General features: G+C 39.0%; 1 protein-coding gene across 2 annotated transcripts in view; it reads left to right on the top strand.

Annotated features, from left to right (window-relative positions):
- The window catches only part of LOC108992377 (serine/threonine-protein kinase TOR-like), a 73,950-nt gene continuing 54,632 nt past the window's right edge, over positions 1 to 19,318 (top strand). The window contains exons 1-11 of one of the 2 annotated variants that reach the window (XR_004798002.1): positions 1 to 261; positions 1,093 to 1,431; positions 1,511 to 1,582; positions 8,555 to 8,727; positions 9,817 to 9,915; positions 15,462 to 15,621; positions 15,778 to 15,921; positions 16,076 to 16,245; positions 16,371 to 16,575; positions 16,653 to 16,847; positions 17,277 to 17,429. Coding sequence is in view for 1 of the 2 variants with exons in the window: in XM_018966936.2 (XP_018822481.1) it covers positions 124 to 261; positions 1,093 to 1,431; positions 1,511 to 1,582; positions 8,555 to 8,727; positions 9,817 to 9,915; positions 15,462 to 15,621; positions 15,778 to 15,921; positions 16,076 to 16,245; positions 16,371 to 16,575; positions 16,653 to 16,847; positions 17,277 to 17,429 (1,848 nt within the window). In the remaining variant the exon portion in view is untranslated. The remainder of the gene's footprint in view (positions 262 to 1,092; positions 1,432 to 1,510; positions 1,583 to 8,554; positions 8,728 to 9,816; positions 9,916 to 15,461; positions 15,622 to 15,777; positions 15,922 to 16,075; positions 16,246 to 16,370; positions 16,576 to 16,652; positions 16,848 to 17,276; positions 17,430 to 19,318) is intronic. The other variant, XM_018966936.2, reaches the window with a different exon arrangement.

Raw genomic sequence — 19,318 nt, 5'->3', positions numbered from 1 at the left:
CCGTACGGCAGCCTTGCGTCCACCTCGATGCCTTGAAGACTCGAAGATCTGGGTGAAATATACGGAGGGAGATAAGAGAGAAAGAGAGAGAAAGCTCTAGGGTTTCTCAATCGTGGGAGCCACATGGCGTCCACGTCACAGTCCCTCCGCTTCTCCGCCGGTGCTGCAGCTGCTGCGGCCGCTGCCTCCGGGGCTGGAGGCGGCAGCTTCGACTCGCTCAACCGAATCCTCGCCGACCTCTGCACGCGTGACAACCCCAAAGTACTGAATTTTCTCTCGCTACTTTCCGATTGGTTGCTGGGAAAGAATTGAATAAAAACAAATGATATTAAAGGACAATTATTAGAATTCTTTTCGTTTAATGGCTAGTCATACGATTCATGGTGATTAATTTTAAAGAGTTTTTGATGATCTTCGAAGGTTTTCTCTCATTTTCTTCTCTTGTGCCGAGAAGACGAGGGAAAAGAAACTGTAGGTGGAATTCTGAGTCGCTTCTTTAGTGTAGTTTTGGAAGGACGGGCTAGAATCACTTGGTTGGAGGAAATTTCGAAAAAGAAGGGAAAGCGGAGGATTTTAATTTTGTTTTCTGTGGATGACCACGTCAATTACCTTTTTTTAAAAAAAATTAAGTAACTCAGTTAATTATCTTTTCGATGAAGAATATGAAAGTTTTCCCGAGGAAGGAAAAAGTATATAGATTTCTTTTGTTCAGCTTAGTTCGAGTCTATTGATAATTTTCTATTGGTTTTCTTTTTGGTTTGGGACTTCTGTTTTCGTGCACCATCTTCTTTCTGGAGTTGTGGTTTTCTTACACTTTTTTTATCCTTGCTCTTAATGTGTGGTTTTTCTTTTTAAAGGATGCTTACAAAAAGTGAGAGTCTTAAATTTGACTTTTTGTCCTATTTAGATCGCTTTGGGATCTTGGCATTGTTTTATCTGAATAATTTTCCTCGTAGCTTAATAGAACTAGTTTTTATTCTCCTGCATCCCCTTCTTCAGAACTGGTCACTCGTTTGTTTTGGCTTGTTGCTACCCTAGTACCACTTGGCATATTTGCTTTATTTTTGGGAAATTACCCCTTGTTGTTTTCAGGAAGGGGCTTCATTAGCTTTAAGGAAACATCTGGAAGAAGAAGCTCGTGACCTTGGTGGTGAAGCTTTTTCTCGTTTCATGGATCAGTTGTATGATCGAATATCTAGTCTTTTAGACAGTACTGACGTAGCTGAAAACTTGGGAGCTTTAAGAGCTATTGATGAGTTGATAGACGTGGCACTTGGTGAGAATGCCTCCAAGGTTTCAAAGTTCTCTAATTACATGCGGACAGTGTTTGAGGTGAAGCGGGATCCTGATGTTTTGGTGCTTGCTGGTAGAGTCCTGGGCCATCTAGCTAGGGCTGGTGGAGCAATGACTGCAGATGAAGTGGAACGCCAGGTTTATTGCATTTTCATCAGTACTTTGTAGTGTTGGTTGCTGGGGAGCACTTACTGCCTGATATATTTTGTTCTCTTAGGTACAAATTGCTCTGGATTGGCTTCGTGGGGACAGAGTAGATTGCCGTTTTGCTGCTGTTTTAATCTTGAAAGTAAGTGTAACATATCTTTATGGGCAGAGTTTTCCTCCAAACTAGATTAGATGAATTTCCTCTAACCCAATATATTCAATTGTGGCGTGTCCTTTCAACATGCGAGAGAGACATTTTTTTAAATAGGATTAACGGTGTTAGTCCAACATTAAGGCCTCGTTTGTTTTTGTAGATGAGTTGAGATGAAAGTTGAAAGCTGAATAAAATATTGTTAGAATATATTTTTTTAATATTATTTGTTTTGGAATTTAAAAAATTGAATTGTTTATTTTATTTTGTATGAGAATTTAGAAAAATTATAATGATTAGATGAGATGAGATGAGTTGTGAAAACAAACAAGGCCTACTCCTCATTTAACATCTAAAAACCCATTTTTCTTACAATCTAACATTGTTAATCCTATTAAAAAGACATGCCTCTCACATGCTGAAAGTACTCATGGACTTGGCTTTGGGGCGATGGAGTAGATTACCGCTGTAGTAATCTTGAAAGCAAGTGCGACATTTATTTTTGGACAAAGTTGTCCTATAATCTTCATGTGTAATTTCAACTTGGGAGAGATATGTTTTTTAAATAGCATTAACGATGTTTTTCCACTACTAACTCTTCCTTTAACTTCGAAAACTATTTTATCTTATAACCTAACGTCATTAATAATATTAAAAAGGCATGTGCCTCTCACATGTTGAAAGTCCACATGGCAATTTAATAGACTGGGTCAATTTGGTGGAAATCTTTGGTCTCATATGATATTAGATTAGGTGGATATTTGTTTTTATCCCCTTTTATTGATAAAGGCATGAATTGAACTTTGATTCATGAGATTTTCTGTTACGATTATGTCATACTGTTTCTTATTTAAGCATAAGAAGATCAGTTGATATTATCTCAAGCAATATAACATGTTGCCATAGGTTTTCCTGTTCTAAAGTTATAAATTGCATAAAAAAGCACAAAAAATAGGCGTAACACTAATAAAATGATTTATGCAAGGAGAAACTAGTAAAAATAAAAACTAACATCTAAACCAACATGTTAGAAAATGAGAAAGTAACCACAACCTTGTAGGGTTGAAAATCGACCCATTCGGCGCGGTTTTTGAGCAGAATCGACGCCAACCGACGACTGAAAAGTGGGGGGAACAACCGACCATAACCGGTCGATGGGGAGGAGGAAAACCGGCCGTATCGACTCCGGTGGTTCTTTGGCAGTTCTCGGTCGGTGTTCGGTTCCCCTGGCGGCGAGCTGCTTCAGAGAGAGAGAGGGAGAGAGAGAGACTTGTAGAGGCTGAAATTGAATTGGGATGAAGCTTGGAGAAAAAGAAGACCTATCTCGAAACGACGCCATTCTAGTTTAAGTGGAATGGCGTCTGATACATATTTATTTTTCATACGTTTTTAATAAAACAACGCCATTTGATATTGAACCAACCGGTGTCGTTTTCATTATGTGTTGTATTCTTATAGGTGTAAAATGACATTGTTCCACATTAGGGTATGGTAAAAAAAAAAAATTATAATTTTACCCCTTCGGTCGGTTCAGCTGTCCGGTTCAGTTTCAAACCGGGGCCGAACAGGTGAACTTCGATTCCTTCAATTTTGCCATTGCACGCTGGCCAGTTCTCCACCGGTTCCGGCTGGTTCCTGACGTGGTCAATTGGTTCTCGTCGGTAGCGGCCAGTCCCGTCGGTTTTTTTTCAGCCCTACTACCTTGCAGCTGCCGTCCAACCATAGAATGACCTTAAGAACAAAAGCTTTAGTCCCATTCATGGTTATCTGAACCCCTCAAAAGTATGGACATTCCTCTCTCCTAAGAACCATATTATATACATTTTTTTTATATAAGTAAATGGTAGTATTAATAAGAATATGCATGGCCCAAGTACACAAGAAGTTATACAAGAGATAAAACCTATCTAGGTTGTTATAGAAGAAAGAAAATCATGTACATTTAGGCCATTAAAATCTACAACTATGGCCCAAAGAAATAAGGTGCGAAAAAATAAAGCACGAAGCTCCTCTAATGTCTGCTCCTTGTCTTCGAATGTCTGCTTGTTACGTTCTTACCATATGCACCACATAATGTAGGTAGGGACCATTTTCCACACTGCTTTGATTTGTGAAGCACCACCCGGCATCACCCAACTGGCCAATAACTCAACCACTGTGGCAGACATCACCTAGTTTAACCCTATTTGACTGAACACTTCGCTCCACACGGCACTCGCTGTCTCAGAATGTAGCAAGAAATGATCCACTGTCTCGCCTATTTTCTTGTACATACAATACCAATTTGAGATAATTACCTGGCGCTTTTGCAGATTATCGGTAGTCAGAATCTTACCCAGGGCTGCTGTCCAAGAGAAGAAGATTGCTTTGGGAGGCATTTGATTCCTCCACAATCTTCTTCGTGGGAAATGAGTATTTGGTAGAAGTGTAAGGACTTGTAGAAGGAACGAACCAAGAAAGTACCCTTACCTACAGGTGTCCACCATAGTTTATCGTCCTGCAATACATTCAGCTTCATAGAATACACTAGGTTGAAAAAAACCTTAAAACTGTCTATTTTTCAATCTTGGGCTGCTCTACTAAAGGTGAAATTCCATTGGACTTGGTCTCCTAAACGAACCAAGAGGTCCGCTACCGAAGCTTCTTGATCACATGCCACTCGGAAAACGGAAGGGAAATAGTCCTTTAGAGCCTCTTCTCCACACCAAATATCTCTCCAAAATTTTATGAGTACCCTCCCCCACCATAAATTTAGTATGGTAAGTAAACACCCCCCACCCTCGTCTTATTTGCTTCCAATCCCCCACACCATAGGACCCATTTCCCTTTCTAGTAAAAATTAAAGAGTCATTCAGACTTTTCGTGAACTTCCCAGCTAAGAATAACTCCTGGAATATATTCATAATGTCCTCTTTCACTACCTCCTAACATGTTTTGAAAAAAGCCCATTGAAAAGCTATATGGACCTGGTGCTTTATCTTTCACCATTCTTCTGACCATGTCATATACCTCATCTTCCTTCTTCCTCAAAAGATTTCTCCAACCAAGATGCTGACTGTGGCTCAATATAATCAAAATTGAGTCCATCTAATTTTGGTCTCCAACCCTGTCATTCTGTAAATAAATGTTCAAAGAAACTCACCACATATTCCTGGATCGTAGGAGCCTCCGTGCAGTCTCTACCATTGATTTTCAGCATCTCAATGGTATTATTTCTCTTGTGAGAATTAGCCACTCTATGAAAAAATTTTGTGCTTCGATTCCATTCTTTCAACCAAAGTGCTCTTGGCTTCTGTTGTCAAGAGATCTCCTCTAGCGATAAAACTCTTATCAACACTGAGGCCAGCTTTGCCTTACGTGAGACTTCCTCTGACATGAGGACTCTATCTTCTGTAATTCTTCCATCACGGTTTTCTTTTGCTCCCCCATGTCACCAAAAGTTTGAGAATTCCAAAGCTTTAAATCATTCTTTAAGGTCTCGTCTGTTTTCACAATTCTTAACTCATATAATTTAATCATTACAACTTTTTTAAATTCCACACAAAATAAAATAAACAATTCAACTTTTTCAAATTTCAAAACAAAAATAATATTAAAAATATATATTCTAACGATATTTTATTCAATTTTTAACTTTAATTTCAACTCATCTCGTATGTGAAAACAAACAAGGCCTAAAACTTTTAGTTTTCTTGTAAGAATATGAGAAGGAGTACCATGAAACTGATAAAATGACAACCAAAGCCTTACCCTGTCCACGAAACCTTCGCTCTTAAGCCACATTTTCGAACTTAAAGTAGCGACGATCTCCTAGAATACCACCTCCATCTAACAATATGGGAAAGTGATCTAAGCAGAGGCGTGACAATCTCTTACATACCTTCGGATAATGACTTTCCTAATCTGGCGATATTAAGAATCTGTCCAGCCGAGACCACGTCTGACTATTAGACCAAGTAAAGGGACCACATATTAATGGGAGATCCACTAGGTTCAAGTAAAAAATATAATCTGAAAAATCTGTCATAGCTGGGCATAGACGACTGTCTCCATATCTTTCACTAGGGAACCTTATTACGTTAAAATCACCATCTATGCATGAAGGGAGGTCCCACCAGCTATATATTTCGACAAGTTCTTCCCACAAATGACTTTGTATGTTGTCAACATTCGGTCCATATATACCTGCAAAAGCTCATAAGAAATTATCATTCACCATCTTAAAAGAACAGGCCACTGTGTATTCTCCTCTAAACTCCTCCATTTTCTCCGCCACCATTTTATCCCACATCACAAGAATACCACCAGATGCCCCATTCGAAGCCAGATAAACCCAATCTGCATATGGGCAGCTCCACACTTCTCATTAGTTTTCTGGTCACCCATTTCAACTTTGTTTCTTGTAAACAAACAATGTTCGCCTTCCATTCCCGAAGCAAGTTTTTTATGCAAAGATGCTTATTACCCTCATTCAGCCTACGCAGGTTTCAAGACACAATTTTCGGCTTCATAAAGAAACAATAGTACCCTTCCCTTTAGACCTATCACGGCTTGAGCTACCCTCATTCAAAGATCAATTAACCCTCTTTAGCTCCCTCTGTTTCTTGGATTGAGAATGACCCACTTCAATGGCCGTCAGAAGGGCCATAAACTGCTCTTCATAACCCACACACTCCATACCCACCACATGTTGGATGTCTTTTACCTTTTTGAGCACCCAATTAAAGATCTCAAAGTCATTTGGTAGTAGACAATTCAATGGGAATGGGTCCCTGTCACTAGCATCTCCCTCCCCCACAAATAGGTTACGTCCTTCCCATTCAACCATAGAATCCACGTTTATCTCCACGTTATTAGAGGGAAGGATGTTGGGAACCACACAACTCACCACTAACCTCTGTGAGCCTCTGCTGTAGTCCCACTATGCTATCCTCCACGAAATCCAAATTCCTCTCATCCCCACCTTCTGATAATACCTCAAGTTGTTCGACAGAAGCAAGTGAAGCCTCCGTCTGAGAAGATATGGTTTCCATTTTGAGGATCGCCACTTTCTGTATGTAGAACTCCGGGAAAAAGATTGGCGTTGGCAATATAGCATCTTTTTCCTCTATGCGCGACAGTAAAAGCTGCTCCACCACCGTTGCTGGCACTATTTGGGCCACGGGCACAAGCAATGTTTTGAATACCATACTAGATGCCGTACCGGTACCGTTTTGTGTACTATTTCGGGATAGTCGATATATGAATAAATTATATATATAAATTATATTCTAAAATAATAGTCTATGTATGAATAAATTATATATAAATACATATATATATAAATTATAAATAGTATAGTCTGAATTGGAGGTAAAAAAATTAGCTTGTAGCTTAAAAAAATGAAAAAAGGCACAAATACCGGCCGTACCAGCCTGTTTGGGCTGGTACGAAATATATATGATACCTGTACCGGCCTAGTGGCCAGTACGGTACGAGATTAAAAACAACGGGCACAAGACCCACCACTGGACATGATGTTTTCGATGCTTCCTTTGGCACGATTGTGGAGTTACCGTTGGCAGTGGGTGGGTCTCCTTCCTTGCGAATTCTCCAACTAGAGGGCTAGGACCTTAAGGATACAGACTGGGCCTTGTGATTGATGGGCTCACTGCGGCCCATAATTTTTGGCTCAAACCCCACCATCCCGCTATTACTTGAGTTCCCCCCATATTGGAGCCTAATATTTGTGGGCTCACCCCCAATTGCCTGAGGCCTAAGCCTATATTGTTTTGCATCCACCTCCAGGCCCACACCAGGCCCTTTACAAACTGAGCCCATCTCCTTCCTTATTAACCAGTCGATTTTGCTTTGCATATCTATCAGTTGCGCCTTAGTTTCCAGCAAAAATTTTTCAGTTTCCCCCTCTGCCACGCCACCTACTTGTATGCTACTGTCGCCCTGCCGCTGTACAGGCCACACCTCTCTGTCAGAGCCAAGTTCCGTAGACACGCCTCTCTGTCTTAGCATGCCGTTATTCCCATTCCGAGACACATGGGTCTGCTCCACCATCAGTGCCTCCCTAAAGGAGTGGTGCTGTGATTGAACTGCGACCACCTGCCACTTTGTGTTATCGTCGCTGTGGGTGTTTCTTCTGTCGAAGAAAAAGTCCCTCAGCGCCTCCCCCATTCTATTCCAGCCACTATCCTCTTACTCAGGAATGAAAATAAAATTCCTCCTCTCTCCACCACCATATTCCACCACCGCCATATAACGGCCTTGATTATTTGCACATCGTTGTGCTATAAAGCTACGGCTGCCTTCCCAGACTATGGTGTAAAAATCTTTTTTTTCCTCCTTTGAACACGTTTTCATGGCCTTGGCCAGCCATTGCACCGATGAAGGACCCAGAACCACCTTAGCCACCATCCTCCAACTGTTCTCTGTAATAGCCAAACTACCCCCCTCTTTCACGAGAGTAAAACATTTAGAACCTATGACCAACTCCTTAGAAAGTCCCATTTTGTTCACTCCCATAAAACTCCCATCACCTTCCATCTTGGTAACTTGTAAAGAAACAGAAAATAAAGGAGGAAAAGAAACAAAGTAGGGAATCAGCTCCGGCGAGAGGTGCCAGAGATGAGTTTACGTGCGTGCATGAGAACATCAGAGAAAAAGGGGAAAAATGTATGAAGAGAAAAAGTTAAGGAAATTTGTTTTTGTACAAGTACTTTAGTGCATATACATAGAAATTGCCTTCCAAAATTCAGCCTTACCTGTTAACAAACATTGATAGAATGTCCCTCTTTAAGTAAGCAAGCCAAGGATTTCTAGTTCATAGTTTTGCATTGCTCTTAGAAGGCTTGGGTTTCACTGAAAATGACCATTTGACGTGCCCATGTTTATTGCTATGGTCATCATTGTTTAGATTTTAACTAGGTTTTCTTCTATTGAGATTATGATTCATATTTCTTTTCATTGTAGGAAATGGCTGAAAACGCTTCAACAGTGTTCAATGTTCATGTATCTGAATTTGTTGATGCTATCTGGGTTGCCCTAAGGGATCAAACATTGGCTGTTCGAGAGAGAGCTGTGGAGGCTTTGCGGGCTTGCCTTAAAGTTATTGAAAAGCGTGAGACACGCTGGCGTGTGCAATGGTTAGTCCATAGTTTTTATAACATGTAAATTTGGAGTTTAATTTTTCTTCTTTTCTTTTGGGTGGATTTTGAGTCCACTTTTGGTTGTCTGGGAACAACTCCTTGATCAATGAAGGATTGAATGTTGGAACCTCGTGAGGGTAATATTTACAAAGTCCTTACAGTGGAGGATTTTTGGTGGTCTATTTGATTTTTTTTTAATCATTGATGTTTGGATATACATACACACACCAAGTTGAACATCCCATGCCTTCTAATTGGTATCTGCAGAATAAATTCTCTGTCCCAGCCCTGTGACCTATATGTGAACCTCAAGGCTTTATTGTGATGAGGGGCTAATGCAATGAATACCAGCAGCCCTTGGCATATTTATGTTATTGTCATTATTATTGCTCCTGATAAAAAAAATTATTATTGCTCTCTCTCTCTTTCTCTCTCTGGGGCACACACCACACCATGCAAAAACAATTATTTTTACGACCATGCAAAAAACAATTATTTTTACGTACAAATGGACTTTTTTATACATCTATAATATTTTCAATGCATTCTTCATTTTTCTTTCTGTTCCCGTGATATTTCTTAAATATTTCCAAAGAATCTGTCTTTCGACTGACCCAAACAGTATATTCATAGAAAGTTTTGTTCCTTGCATTAAGCAAAACAACTCTTTAGAAAAATACAACATTGTCATAATTTGTAGATTAGAAAACAAGTGGGCAATTCCTTTGCGAAATTGTGCTTAATTACATATTCTGCCAAGATGAAGGAAGAAACCACATGAATCAAGTTTTTTGAGGAACATATGAGAGAGAATTGGATTTGGTCAGATAATGTGTAGTGGATGGACTTTGTTTTGATATTGCAAGAAGGGGATATTGTGATGGTTTACTTGACTTAAGTTGTCACTGCACACGCTGCTTCGTTTATTTATCTTCTCTTGGGTTGACTACAAAATTTCCACTATCTGGTATATTTTCTTTCCTTCCGTTTCTCCCCCCCTTTCTTTATTTTTTTATATATAAAAGATTTCCCCCCATTCTGACGCCTATTCGGACATTTTGTTCTACTTTCTCATGTCGTCGACAGGTATTATCGGATGTTTGAGGCAACACAGAATGGATTGGTTAAAAATGCTCCTGTTCACAGTATACATGGTTCTTTACTTGCTGTTGGGGAGCTTTTGAGGTAGGTGTAGTTAGTTGAATTTGTATTTCTTGATGGCGGTATGATTTTCTAGCATTAATATGTTAGAACGTGGGGATGCACATTACCGATAGGAATAATCATTTGGAGATGCACATCAATGTTCTTGTTATTCTATTATTTTAATTTATTTAGTAATCCTTAATATTGTGCTTATGTAATTTAAAAGGACTAATAAGTTGGATGCCTTAAAGCATGGATGTGTTTTGCATGTGTTTTATGTGAGCAACGTCATAACGCTACATGTGAGTCTCATCTATTTAGTAGAGGTAATCATGGTGGCTAAATGGAAAACATCAGTTATGTACGTGGGGTAGCCTATGTAGAAGGAGATCATATTATACGGTTTTGTTAGGTTCTTTAAAGCATTGGGTGTTGGAAGTGAGATCATATATAACATGTTATCTTCCTATGGAAGCAACCCATTCTCTTGGAAAAGCATTTGGTGTATTAAAGCCCCTATGAGAGGGCCTTCTTTGTTTGGAAAATCACTTTAGGTAAGATTCTCACTTGGGATGATTTAAGGAAAGGGAATATATGTGGAGGTATCCAATGAGGGCATTGACACTTTAAGTTTGAAAATATGTGGCTGAAAACTGAAGGCTTCGTGGACAGGGGCGGGCAACGGTGGTCTTCATATCAGATACACGGTACCCCTAGCTTCATCTTTGCAAGCAAGCTGAAAGCACTAAAAAAAGACTTAAAGCTTTGGAATACTCAATCTTTCGGTGAAATAAGGGTACAAAAGAAAATCAAGGTGGAGGAGATTCAGGAGTTAGAGAGGATACAAGAGGTTTGGGTCCTCTCCCTGGAAGGGTTATTTAGGAAGATAGAATTGGTCTCAGATTTATAGAGGGTTATTCTATTAAAGGAGATTTCATGGCGTAAAAAATCAAGAGCATTGTGGTTGACAGAAGGGGATCGAAGCATGAAGTTCTTCTACATAATTGCTAACTCTCACAGGAGAACCAATACCATTGTGATGCTGAAAATTGATGGTGTGGATTATACGGAGGGTTAGGTGATTTGCGAGCATGTTGTTGATTTTTTTGAAACAGAACAAGACGGATGGAGACCAATGCTTGATGGCCTTGGGTTTGAGTCTATTGAGCCGCATGATGGCTCTTGGTTGGAGAGGCCTTTTGAGGAGGTGGAGGCTCATGATGTGGTGAGGAGAATTGTTAAAGACAAGGCACCAGGTTCTGACGACTTTTCTATGGGCTTCTTTCAAACATATTGGGAAGTAGTGAAGGAGGATCTAATGTAGGTGTTCCAGGAACTGTTCTTGGCTGGAAAGTTTGAGAAAAGCCCAAATGCTACTTTTATTGCATTGATACCTAAGAAGGTCGGGGCATCGAAGGTAAAGGAGTTTGGGCCAATTAGCCTTGTGTACAGGGTATATAAGATAATCTCCAAAGTGCTTGCAAATTGCCTAGGAGCGATTTTGGGGAAGATTATTATAAAATTCCAAAATGCATTTGTAAGGGGTAGACAAATCTTAGATGCGGTTCTCATTGCCAATAAATGTTTGGATGGTAGATTAAAAGCTGGCACTACAGGGATGCTTTGCAAGTTGGATATGGAGAAGGCCTACAACCACGTTAACTGGGACTTCTTACTGTACCTACTTGGGAGGTGTGGATTTGGGGAGAAATGGAGGGCGTGGATCAGATGATGTATATCAATGACACAATTTTTAGTTTTGATCAATGACAATCCAGTTGGCTTTTTCAAAAGCACCAGAGGTTTAAGGCAAGGGGACTCGTTGTCCCCACTTCACTTTGTCATTGTAATGGAGGTGCTTGCAGAATGATCTCGACACTGGTTAATAATGGTTTTATGTTGGTTTCTCGATTGGTGACCCCAATAGGGGTGGGGTACTATTAATATTTCTCATTTGTTGTTCGCAAATAATACATTAATCTTATGAGGCAAACCAAAGGCAGGTTTGGGCACTGAAGGATCTTATACTCTGTTTTGAAGCAGCATCTGGTTTGAATGTGAATTTCGACAAATAAGAAATGGTGCCAGTTGGATGGGCTAACAACATAAGGCAGCTGGCTAGCACGCTAGGATGTAAGGTTGCTTCTCTTCCCATGAACTACCTTGGCCTTCCGTTGGGGGTTGCCTAGCTATTCCAATATGGGACACAATGATCGAGAAGATAGAAAGGAGATTGGTAGTCTGGAAGAGACTGTATCTGTTGAAAGGTGGCAGGATCATCTTAATTAAGAGTTCGGTGTCTAATTTGCCAACTTATTTCTTGTCTCTATTCCCTATTCCAACAAGTGTGGCACATCGGATTGAGAAACTTCAGCGTGATTTCTTGTGGAGTGGAGTGGGTGATGAATTCAAATTCCATCTAGTTGGTTGGGACAAGGTATGCTCTCCAATTTCCTCTGGTGGGTTGGCTATTAGAAATCTGAGAATTATTTTTAATCGGGCATTACTTGGAAAATGATTGTGGAGATATAATCTAGAACCGGATGCCCTATGGAAGGCAGTGATTGAGTGCAAATGTGGAGGTTTTTTTTTTTTTTTTGTGTACTGGAGAGGTGAGTGGGGTTCATGGAGTGGGAGTCTGGAAGCATATTAGATGAGGATGGTGGATCTTTACTCGAAACACAAGATTCGCTCTTGGTGAGGGCTCTAGGATTAAATTCTGGAGTGACTCATGATGTGGAAATGGTGCTCTAAAGGACATATTCCCTTATGTTTTCTGGGTTGTTTGTGAAAAGAAGCCTCAATTGTTGATCTCATGGTGATATTGGGAGAGCAAGTTCAATAGAACATCAATTTCAGTAGGGCGGTCCATGATTGAGAAGTGGGCATCTTTGAGGGCTTTTTTAGTCTATTATATTCCACAAAACCGAGCAACCAGCGAGCTGATATTTGGTGGAGGATACCCGCAGGTAAAGGTACATTCTCGGTTCGCTCTTTCTATTAGTCTCTTACAGACTCCCCGAATAGACAGTTTCCATGGAGAAGGATTTGGTGACATAAGACACCTCTCGAAGCGGCATTTTTCATGTGGATAGCTTCCCTGGGTAAGATCCTGACAACAAATAACTTGAGGAAATGTAGGGTGATCATAGTGGATTGGTGTTGCATGTGTAAGAAGTCTTGTGAGACAATGGATCATCTCTTACTACACTGTGAGACGGCTAGAGTATTGTGGAATGAAGTGTTCAGCAGATTAAACTTAGCTTGGGTCATGCCCTTTACGGTGGATGCACTTTTGGCCAGCTGGACAAATTTAAGAGGCATTCAACAAATCAAAGCTATGGAAAATGGTCCTTATTTGTATTCTATGGTGTCTGCGGCAGGAACGCAATGAACGGACTTTTGAAGACAAGGAGCGCTCAATAAAGGAATTAAGAGCTTTTTTTCTTAGAACTTTATGTACATGGGCCATAGCTATAGACTTTAATGGCCCCAATTTGCATGACTTCCTTGTCTCTATAGATTCCACATAGATAAAGTGTACTTTTGTATATCTTCTTGTGTACTTGGGCTATGCCTATCATTATTTAATAAAATCGTTTACTTACTAAAAAAAAAGGAAAGAGAATATTATCGTGATGGGTTGGCGTTGCATATGTAGAAAGAATGGGAAATCAATTGATGCAGGAGCATCTAAAGTCTTAAGCAAAGTGAGCTTATTAGTCCACTTCGTTGGACCCACCAGTTAAGCATAAGCTTATTCTCTTATTTTATTGTTGGTCCATTAAAAGTCATCTGTTTAGGAATGAAGGTTTATGATTGATCTATTATTGGCGTAACGAAAAGGCTAAGATTGTTGGCTTGCTACAAGCTATTATAAATATCCTTTTTGAGTCGATTTAAGCAGCCTTTTCTTATCTCTTGAATAATATATAAGACTTAGCCGTTGTTATGCCTGCAACGGTGGTAGATCTATTGGCTAGCTGGGCACTTCCGAGAGGAGTTCAACAAATCATGGCGGTATGGAATATGATCCCGATCTGTATTATGTGGTGTATATGACAAGAGCGCAACGATCGGACTTTCGAAAACAAAGAGCGGTCCTCAGAGGAACTCAAAACGTTTTTTTCCGTACTTGGGCTTTGCCTATCTTTATTAATATATATTTGATTACTTATAAATATATATATATATATATATATATATATAAGATATGAATTCTTCTTGGGACTCATTTTGAACCTTGAAATTGATCTTCTATTAGTCCAGCTTCAATTTTATGTCCGTTGTTTGTACTTACAAAAAAAAAAAAAGAAAGGAAAATCTGTTGTGTGTCAGTCATCTTGAAATTTAGCATATTTTTTCTCTATTCGACCATATCTACATTGTCTAAGTTCTTCCTACTTTGTTAATTATTTTAATATAATTCCGCTTTTATACTTTCTATGTACTTGGGCTATGCTATTTACTTGTCTTCATAAAACTTATTATTACTTATTAAAAAATTATTATAATATGATTTAAATAATGACATTTATCTATTCCCATCAGTTTAAGTTTTTGGGATAAGTGATGTTTTAAAATAGAAAAATTCTATACACTACACTACTATTCTATTTTTATCCTACTATATAAGATGTGATACATTTATTACCATTGGATGATCCTTTATTGGATGATTCTTTATTATCAAATGGTGATAAATGTGTCACATATTACACAGTGGGATGTGAGTGTGGCGTATAGCATTATTCATTTTACATTTGAGCCTACTTATTAAGGAGAAGTCTGGCCCACACGTGAGGAATATTAGAATATAGTTTAAATAATTAAATTTACCTCTTACCTATAAAAAACTTAATAATATTAAATTTACCTCTTCCCATTAACTCATGCTTTTGGGAAAAGTGGGTATAACATTAAGAGCTACTGTGGATCATTTACTCTTGCATTGTGAGATGGCAAGGGCTTTATGGGATAGCATTTTTGGTAGAACTGGCTTGGCTTGGGTGATTCCTTTGAGAGTGGTTGATCTTCTAGCATGCTGGAAAGGGCTTCATGGTTGCACTCAAGTGGATGTGGCTTGGAAGATGGTTCCTTTGTGTCTCATTTGGTGCATTTGGATGGAAAGGAATGATTGGTGTTTTAACGACAAGGAGTGTACTTTGGAGCAACTTTGTGCACTCTTTTGCTGTTTTGGTTTTTTGCTTTAGTGACTCCATTCATGATTTTCTGATGTTGCTTTCCGTTTCCTAGAATGTACTTGGGTGTTTTATTTTGTATACTTCCTGTGTGCATGAGCTTTGCCTATACATTTGTTTCTAATAAAACTTCTTCTTACTTATTAAAAAAAAACATTAAGAGCTACCGTAACAGTAATAATGAATTTTACTCATCAAAGGAAACAAATCTGTTTAGACTTTGCAAACAGTAATAATTTTGCCCAAACAGCAAATTTGTAAATTGTTAAATATATTATGTTATTGTCTCTCTTCTTAGTTTGGCAGGTTGTGCATTTTTTTAGTGTCATCCTTTGATTGGCTATAGTTTATGGCTTTATATACAATTGAAATTCATGTGCGCAGGAATACTGGTGAGTTCATGATGTCAAGGTATAGAGAAGTTGCTGAAATTGTCCTCAGATACTTAGAGCATCGGGATCGGCTTGTTCGCCTGAGCATTACTCAGCTACTACCTCGCATTGCTCATTTCCTGCGTGATCGATTTGTTACAAACTATTTGACGGTTTGTTTACTTTATTTCAGTTTTACACGTAACCACTGTAGCTGGTAGGAGAAGTGTTGTGGGTGTCACCTAACCACTGTTTACTTTGTTTCAAATTTATGTTTAGAATGATTATCCAAAGCGCGTGTGTGTGAGAGAGGCTGTAATTTCTTGCAGATATGCATGAATCATATTCTTGCAGTTCTGCGAATACCAGCTGAACGTGCCAGTGGATTCATTGCCCTCGGGGAGATGGCTGGTGCTTTGGATGGGGACCTTGTCCACTATTTGCCGACAATTACATGTCACTTACGTGATGCAGTATGTGCCCTGCCTTTCTTATGGTGGTGTTATGCACAATACATGTAGTTTTCTTTTGGTCGCATTTCGCTTGCAGTTGGAGATTTTGTTGGTTTCAGCAATATCGATCTAACACTGAACTTGATATCTGACAGTTGCCAAATTTTGTCTGTAGATTGCTCCGCGTAGAGGTAAACCCTCACTTGAGGCTTTGGCTTGTGTTGGAAGTATTTCAAAAGCAATGGGCCCAGTGATGGAGCCCCATGTTCGTGGTCTCTTGGATGTTATGTTTTCTGCTGGTCTTTCCTCTACGCTTGTAGAAGCACTTGAGCAAATAACTGTCAGGTAAGCCATTTTATTTTATCATGATTAGTAAAGGTAAGCCATTTTATTAACCTTCATTCACTTAACTTTGGTTGAAAAGCCTTCAAAAGGATTTTAATTTTTCTTTTCATTGGTTGTTATTACAGTATTCCACCTTTGCTGCCTACTATTCAAGATCGGTTGCTTGGTTGCATTTCCATGGTTCTTTCAAAATCCCATTATCTTCAGGGGAGGCATGCTGTCGGAATAGGAAGAGGAAATGTGATGAAAATCCCCCAGCAGGCTTCAGATCTGACTGGTTCAGCCCTAGTGCCACTTGCTTTGCAGACTCTTGCTCGTTTTAATTTCAAGGTTCGTTAGCAATTATTATATACAGCTTGGATGCTGGTTGAACTTTAATTTCACTGAGAAGTTAACGTATATTTTAGGGTCATGAGCTTCTTGAGTTTGCTAGAGAATCGGTGGTTGTGTATTTAGATGACGAGGATGGAGCCACAAGAAAAGATGCTGCCCTTTGTTGTTGCAGATTAGTTGCAAATTCTTTTTCTGGTATAGCAGGTACACAATTTGGTCCTAGCAGGTTGAATCGAGCTGGAGGAAAGAGACGGCGTCTTGTTGAGGAGGTTAAATGCCAAACTCTGTTTTTGTGCTAACATACTTAAAGCTCATAACCAGTGGTATTTACTGTAAATGCTTGTCACTCTTTTTTGTTTTTTGTTGTTACTAACCCCCATCCATCTGGCAAGCTTATATTAGGTGGGCCACTATTTTTAAATATTTATATTAATATATTCTTCTTCAGCAATTGAAAGAGCCGCTTCTAGAGTTCTGCTTGTACATGCAATCATACAAGTTTTGGACGAAAACTTGTAGTATGACAACCTTTACTCAGATTTTTTTCCTGCTGTTTCTCAAGTATATCTGGGTGTGGGCTATGAATGATTCTATGGGCATAAAAGTGGGGGTTTGTTAATGCCCTTTTGGGCCCTGCATGTAATGTTGACTTTCATTTAAAAATTATTGTTTGCTAACTCCCATTGGGCTCTCTGCAGCTTGTGGAAAAGCTTCTCATTGCAGCTGTTGCGGATGCTGATGTCACTGTTCGCCATTCTATCTTTTCCTCTCTTCATGGAAATAGAGGTTTTGATGATTTTTTGGCGCAGGCTGATAGCCTGAGTGCATTTTTTGCTGCTCTAAATGATGAGGTTTACTTTCTACTAATTTTTAATCTTTGCATTAAATGTGCTAAACTGAGTATAGTATTTTTGTAGTCGATGCAAACGATATTAATTCTGAAGTTCTTTTAGTTTTGCTGGTGAAGTAATGTCTGACTAATGAATGAACTTTCTTCTGTTGATTTATATACTTTTGTGCTCTCTTTATGACTTGTCAGTACTTAATTATCTCATAGATTGATTGTTTCTTATATATCCCTGGTGCATGAATGGATATATTTTGGAGGATAATGAACTCTTTGCTTTTGAAGCTTATGCTTCGTTTGAAAGTGATATGCACCTCCTTTCAGCAGATTCCAAAATCTTTCATTTAAGATACCAGACTGAGTTTTTTTGCTGCCAATGGAGCAAATGTTTCCATATATATATATATATGAGTAATGCTATATACCACACTCTCATCCTATTTTGATCATATTAAGTAGTATATGACACATTCATCACCATTAGATGATAAAGAAGCATGCAATAATGATCATTTAATGGTGATAAATGTGCCACATCTTATTTAGTGAGATGAAAGTGGAATGATAGTATGATGTATAGAATTATATATATATATATATATATCTGCGTGTGTGGTCCTTTAACATTGCTATTCACAATTATTATTTTGTATGGGAAAATATTATTACTCCACAAGGCTTCACCTCTAGTGATGTTTTTCCATTAAAGAGCTTGACCTCTCCATGTACTTGCTGTCTCCTGAAAGCTAGCATAACAATAGAGGAATCGTTTGACATTCCTACTATGCCCGTTATCACGTTTGGGGCTTGATAATTTGGAATCCTATTCTCATTTAATTTTCTTAAAGTAAAAGTAAAACTTTATTAATAGTATAAGGTATAGCCCAAGTATAGGGAGTATACACACAATATTGCCAAATACCACTAATCACTAGTGATGGATAGAAGCAAATTATGAAAATTGTCCTCATTACAAATAATGACCGAAGCCCAAGGAAATAGTGTATTAAAAAAGAATCTCTTCGGCTCATCCAATGATCGCTTCCAGTCTTCAAAACACCTACTATTTCTCTGTATCCACAAACACCACACAATACAATGAGGGATCATTTTCCACACAGCAGCAATGTGAGCATTGCCCCTAATTCCTGTCCAGCACTAAAAAAGATCCATAACTCTTCCAGGCATAATCCATGCCACACCGGTCCGGTTAAAGATCTCATTCCACAAAAACCGAGCCACCTCATAATGTAACAATAGATGATTCACAGATTCACCATTTTTCTTACACAAGAAGCACCAATCCATATTCATAATGACGAGACCATGTTTTTTCAAATTGTCATTGGTGAGGATTCTCCCAAAGGATGCAGTCCAGATAAAGAAAGCAATCTTAGGAGGAACCTTACAATTCCATATGCTCTTCCAGGGAAAGCAGTGATCATTAGATAATTGTGAAAGGGCCTTATAATAGGAACGCACCGAAAACCTTTTACTCCCACTATGAGTCCAAATCATCCTATCCTTCATCCCATTATCAAAAGACATAGCATATAATGAATCAAACAAATCATCAAACGTTCCAAGTTCCCAATCTTGAGCCGCTCTAAGACAATCGACATGCCAAGGATAGAGCCATTGGAACACACCACCAAGTCAGCCACCACGACCTCTTTGTCACTAGAAATCTGGTAAAGAGTGGAAAAAACAAACTTAAGAGCCCTTTCACCACACCAAAGATCATGCCAAAAATAAATACCATGACCTCTTCCAACTGCAAATCTGAAAATGTTGGAGAATCTCTCCCATCCGGAATGAATATTTTTCCACAACCCCACACCATATGTCCCCTGACTTCATTAGAACACCAATCCCCCTAATACTCATATTTTG

This window comes from Juglans regia, chromosome 13 (genome assembly GCF_001411555.2).
Source record: "Juglans regia cultivar Chandler chromosome 13, Walnut 2.0, whole genome shotgun sequence".
NCBI classification, from domain to species: Eukaryota; Viridiplantae; Streptophyta; class Magnoliopsida; order Fagales; family Juglandaceae; genus Juglans; species Juglans regia.
The sequence above is the reverse complement of the archived record's forward strand: the minus strand, read 5'-3'. Positions and strand labels throughout refer to the sequence as shown.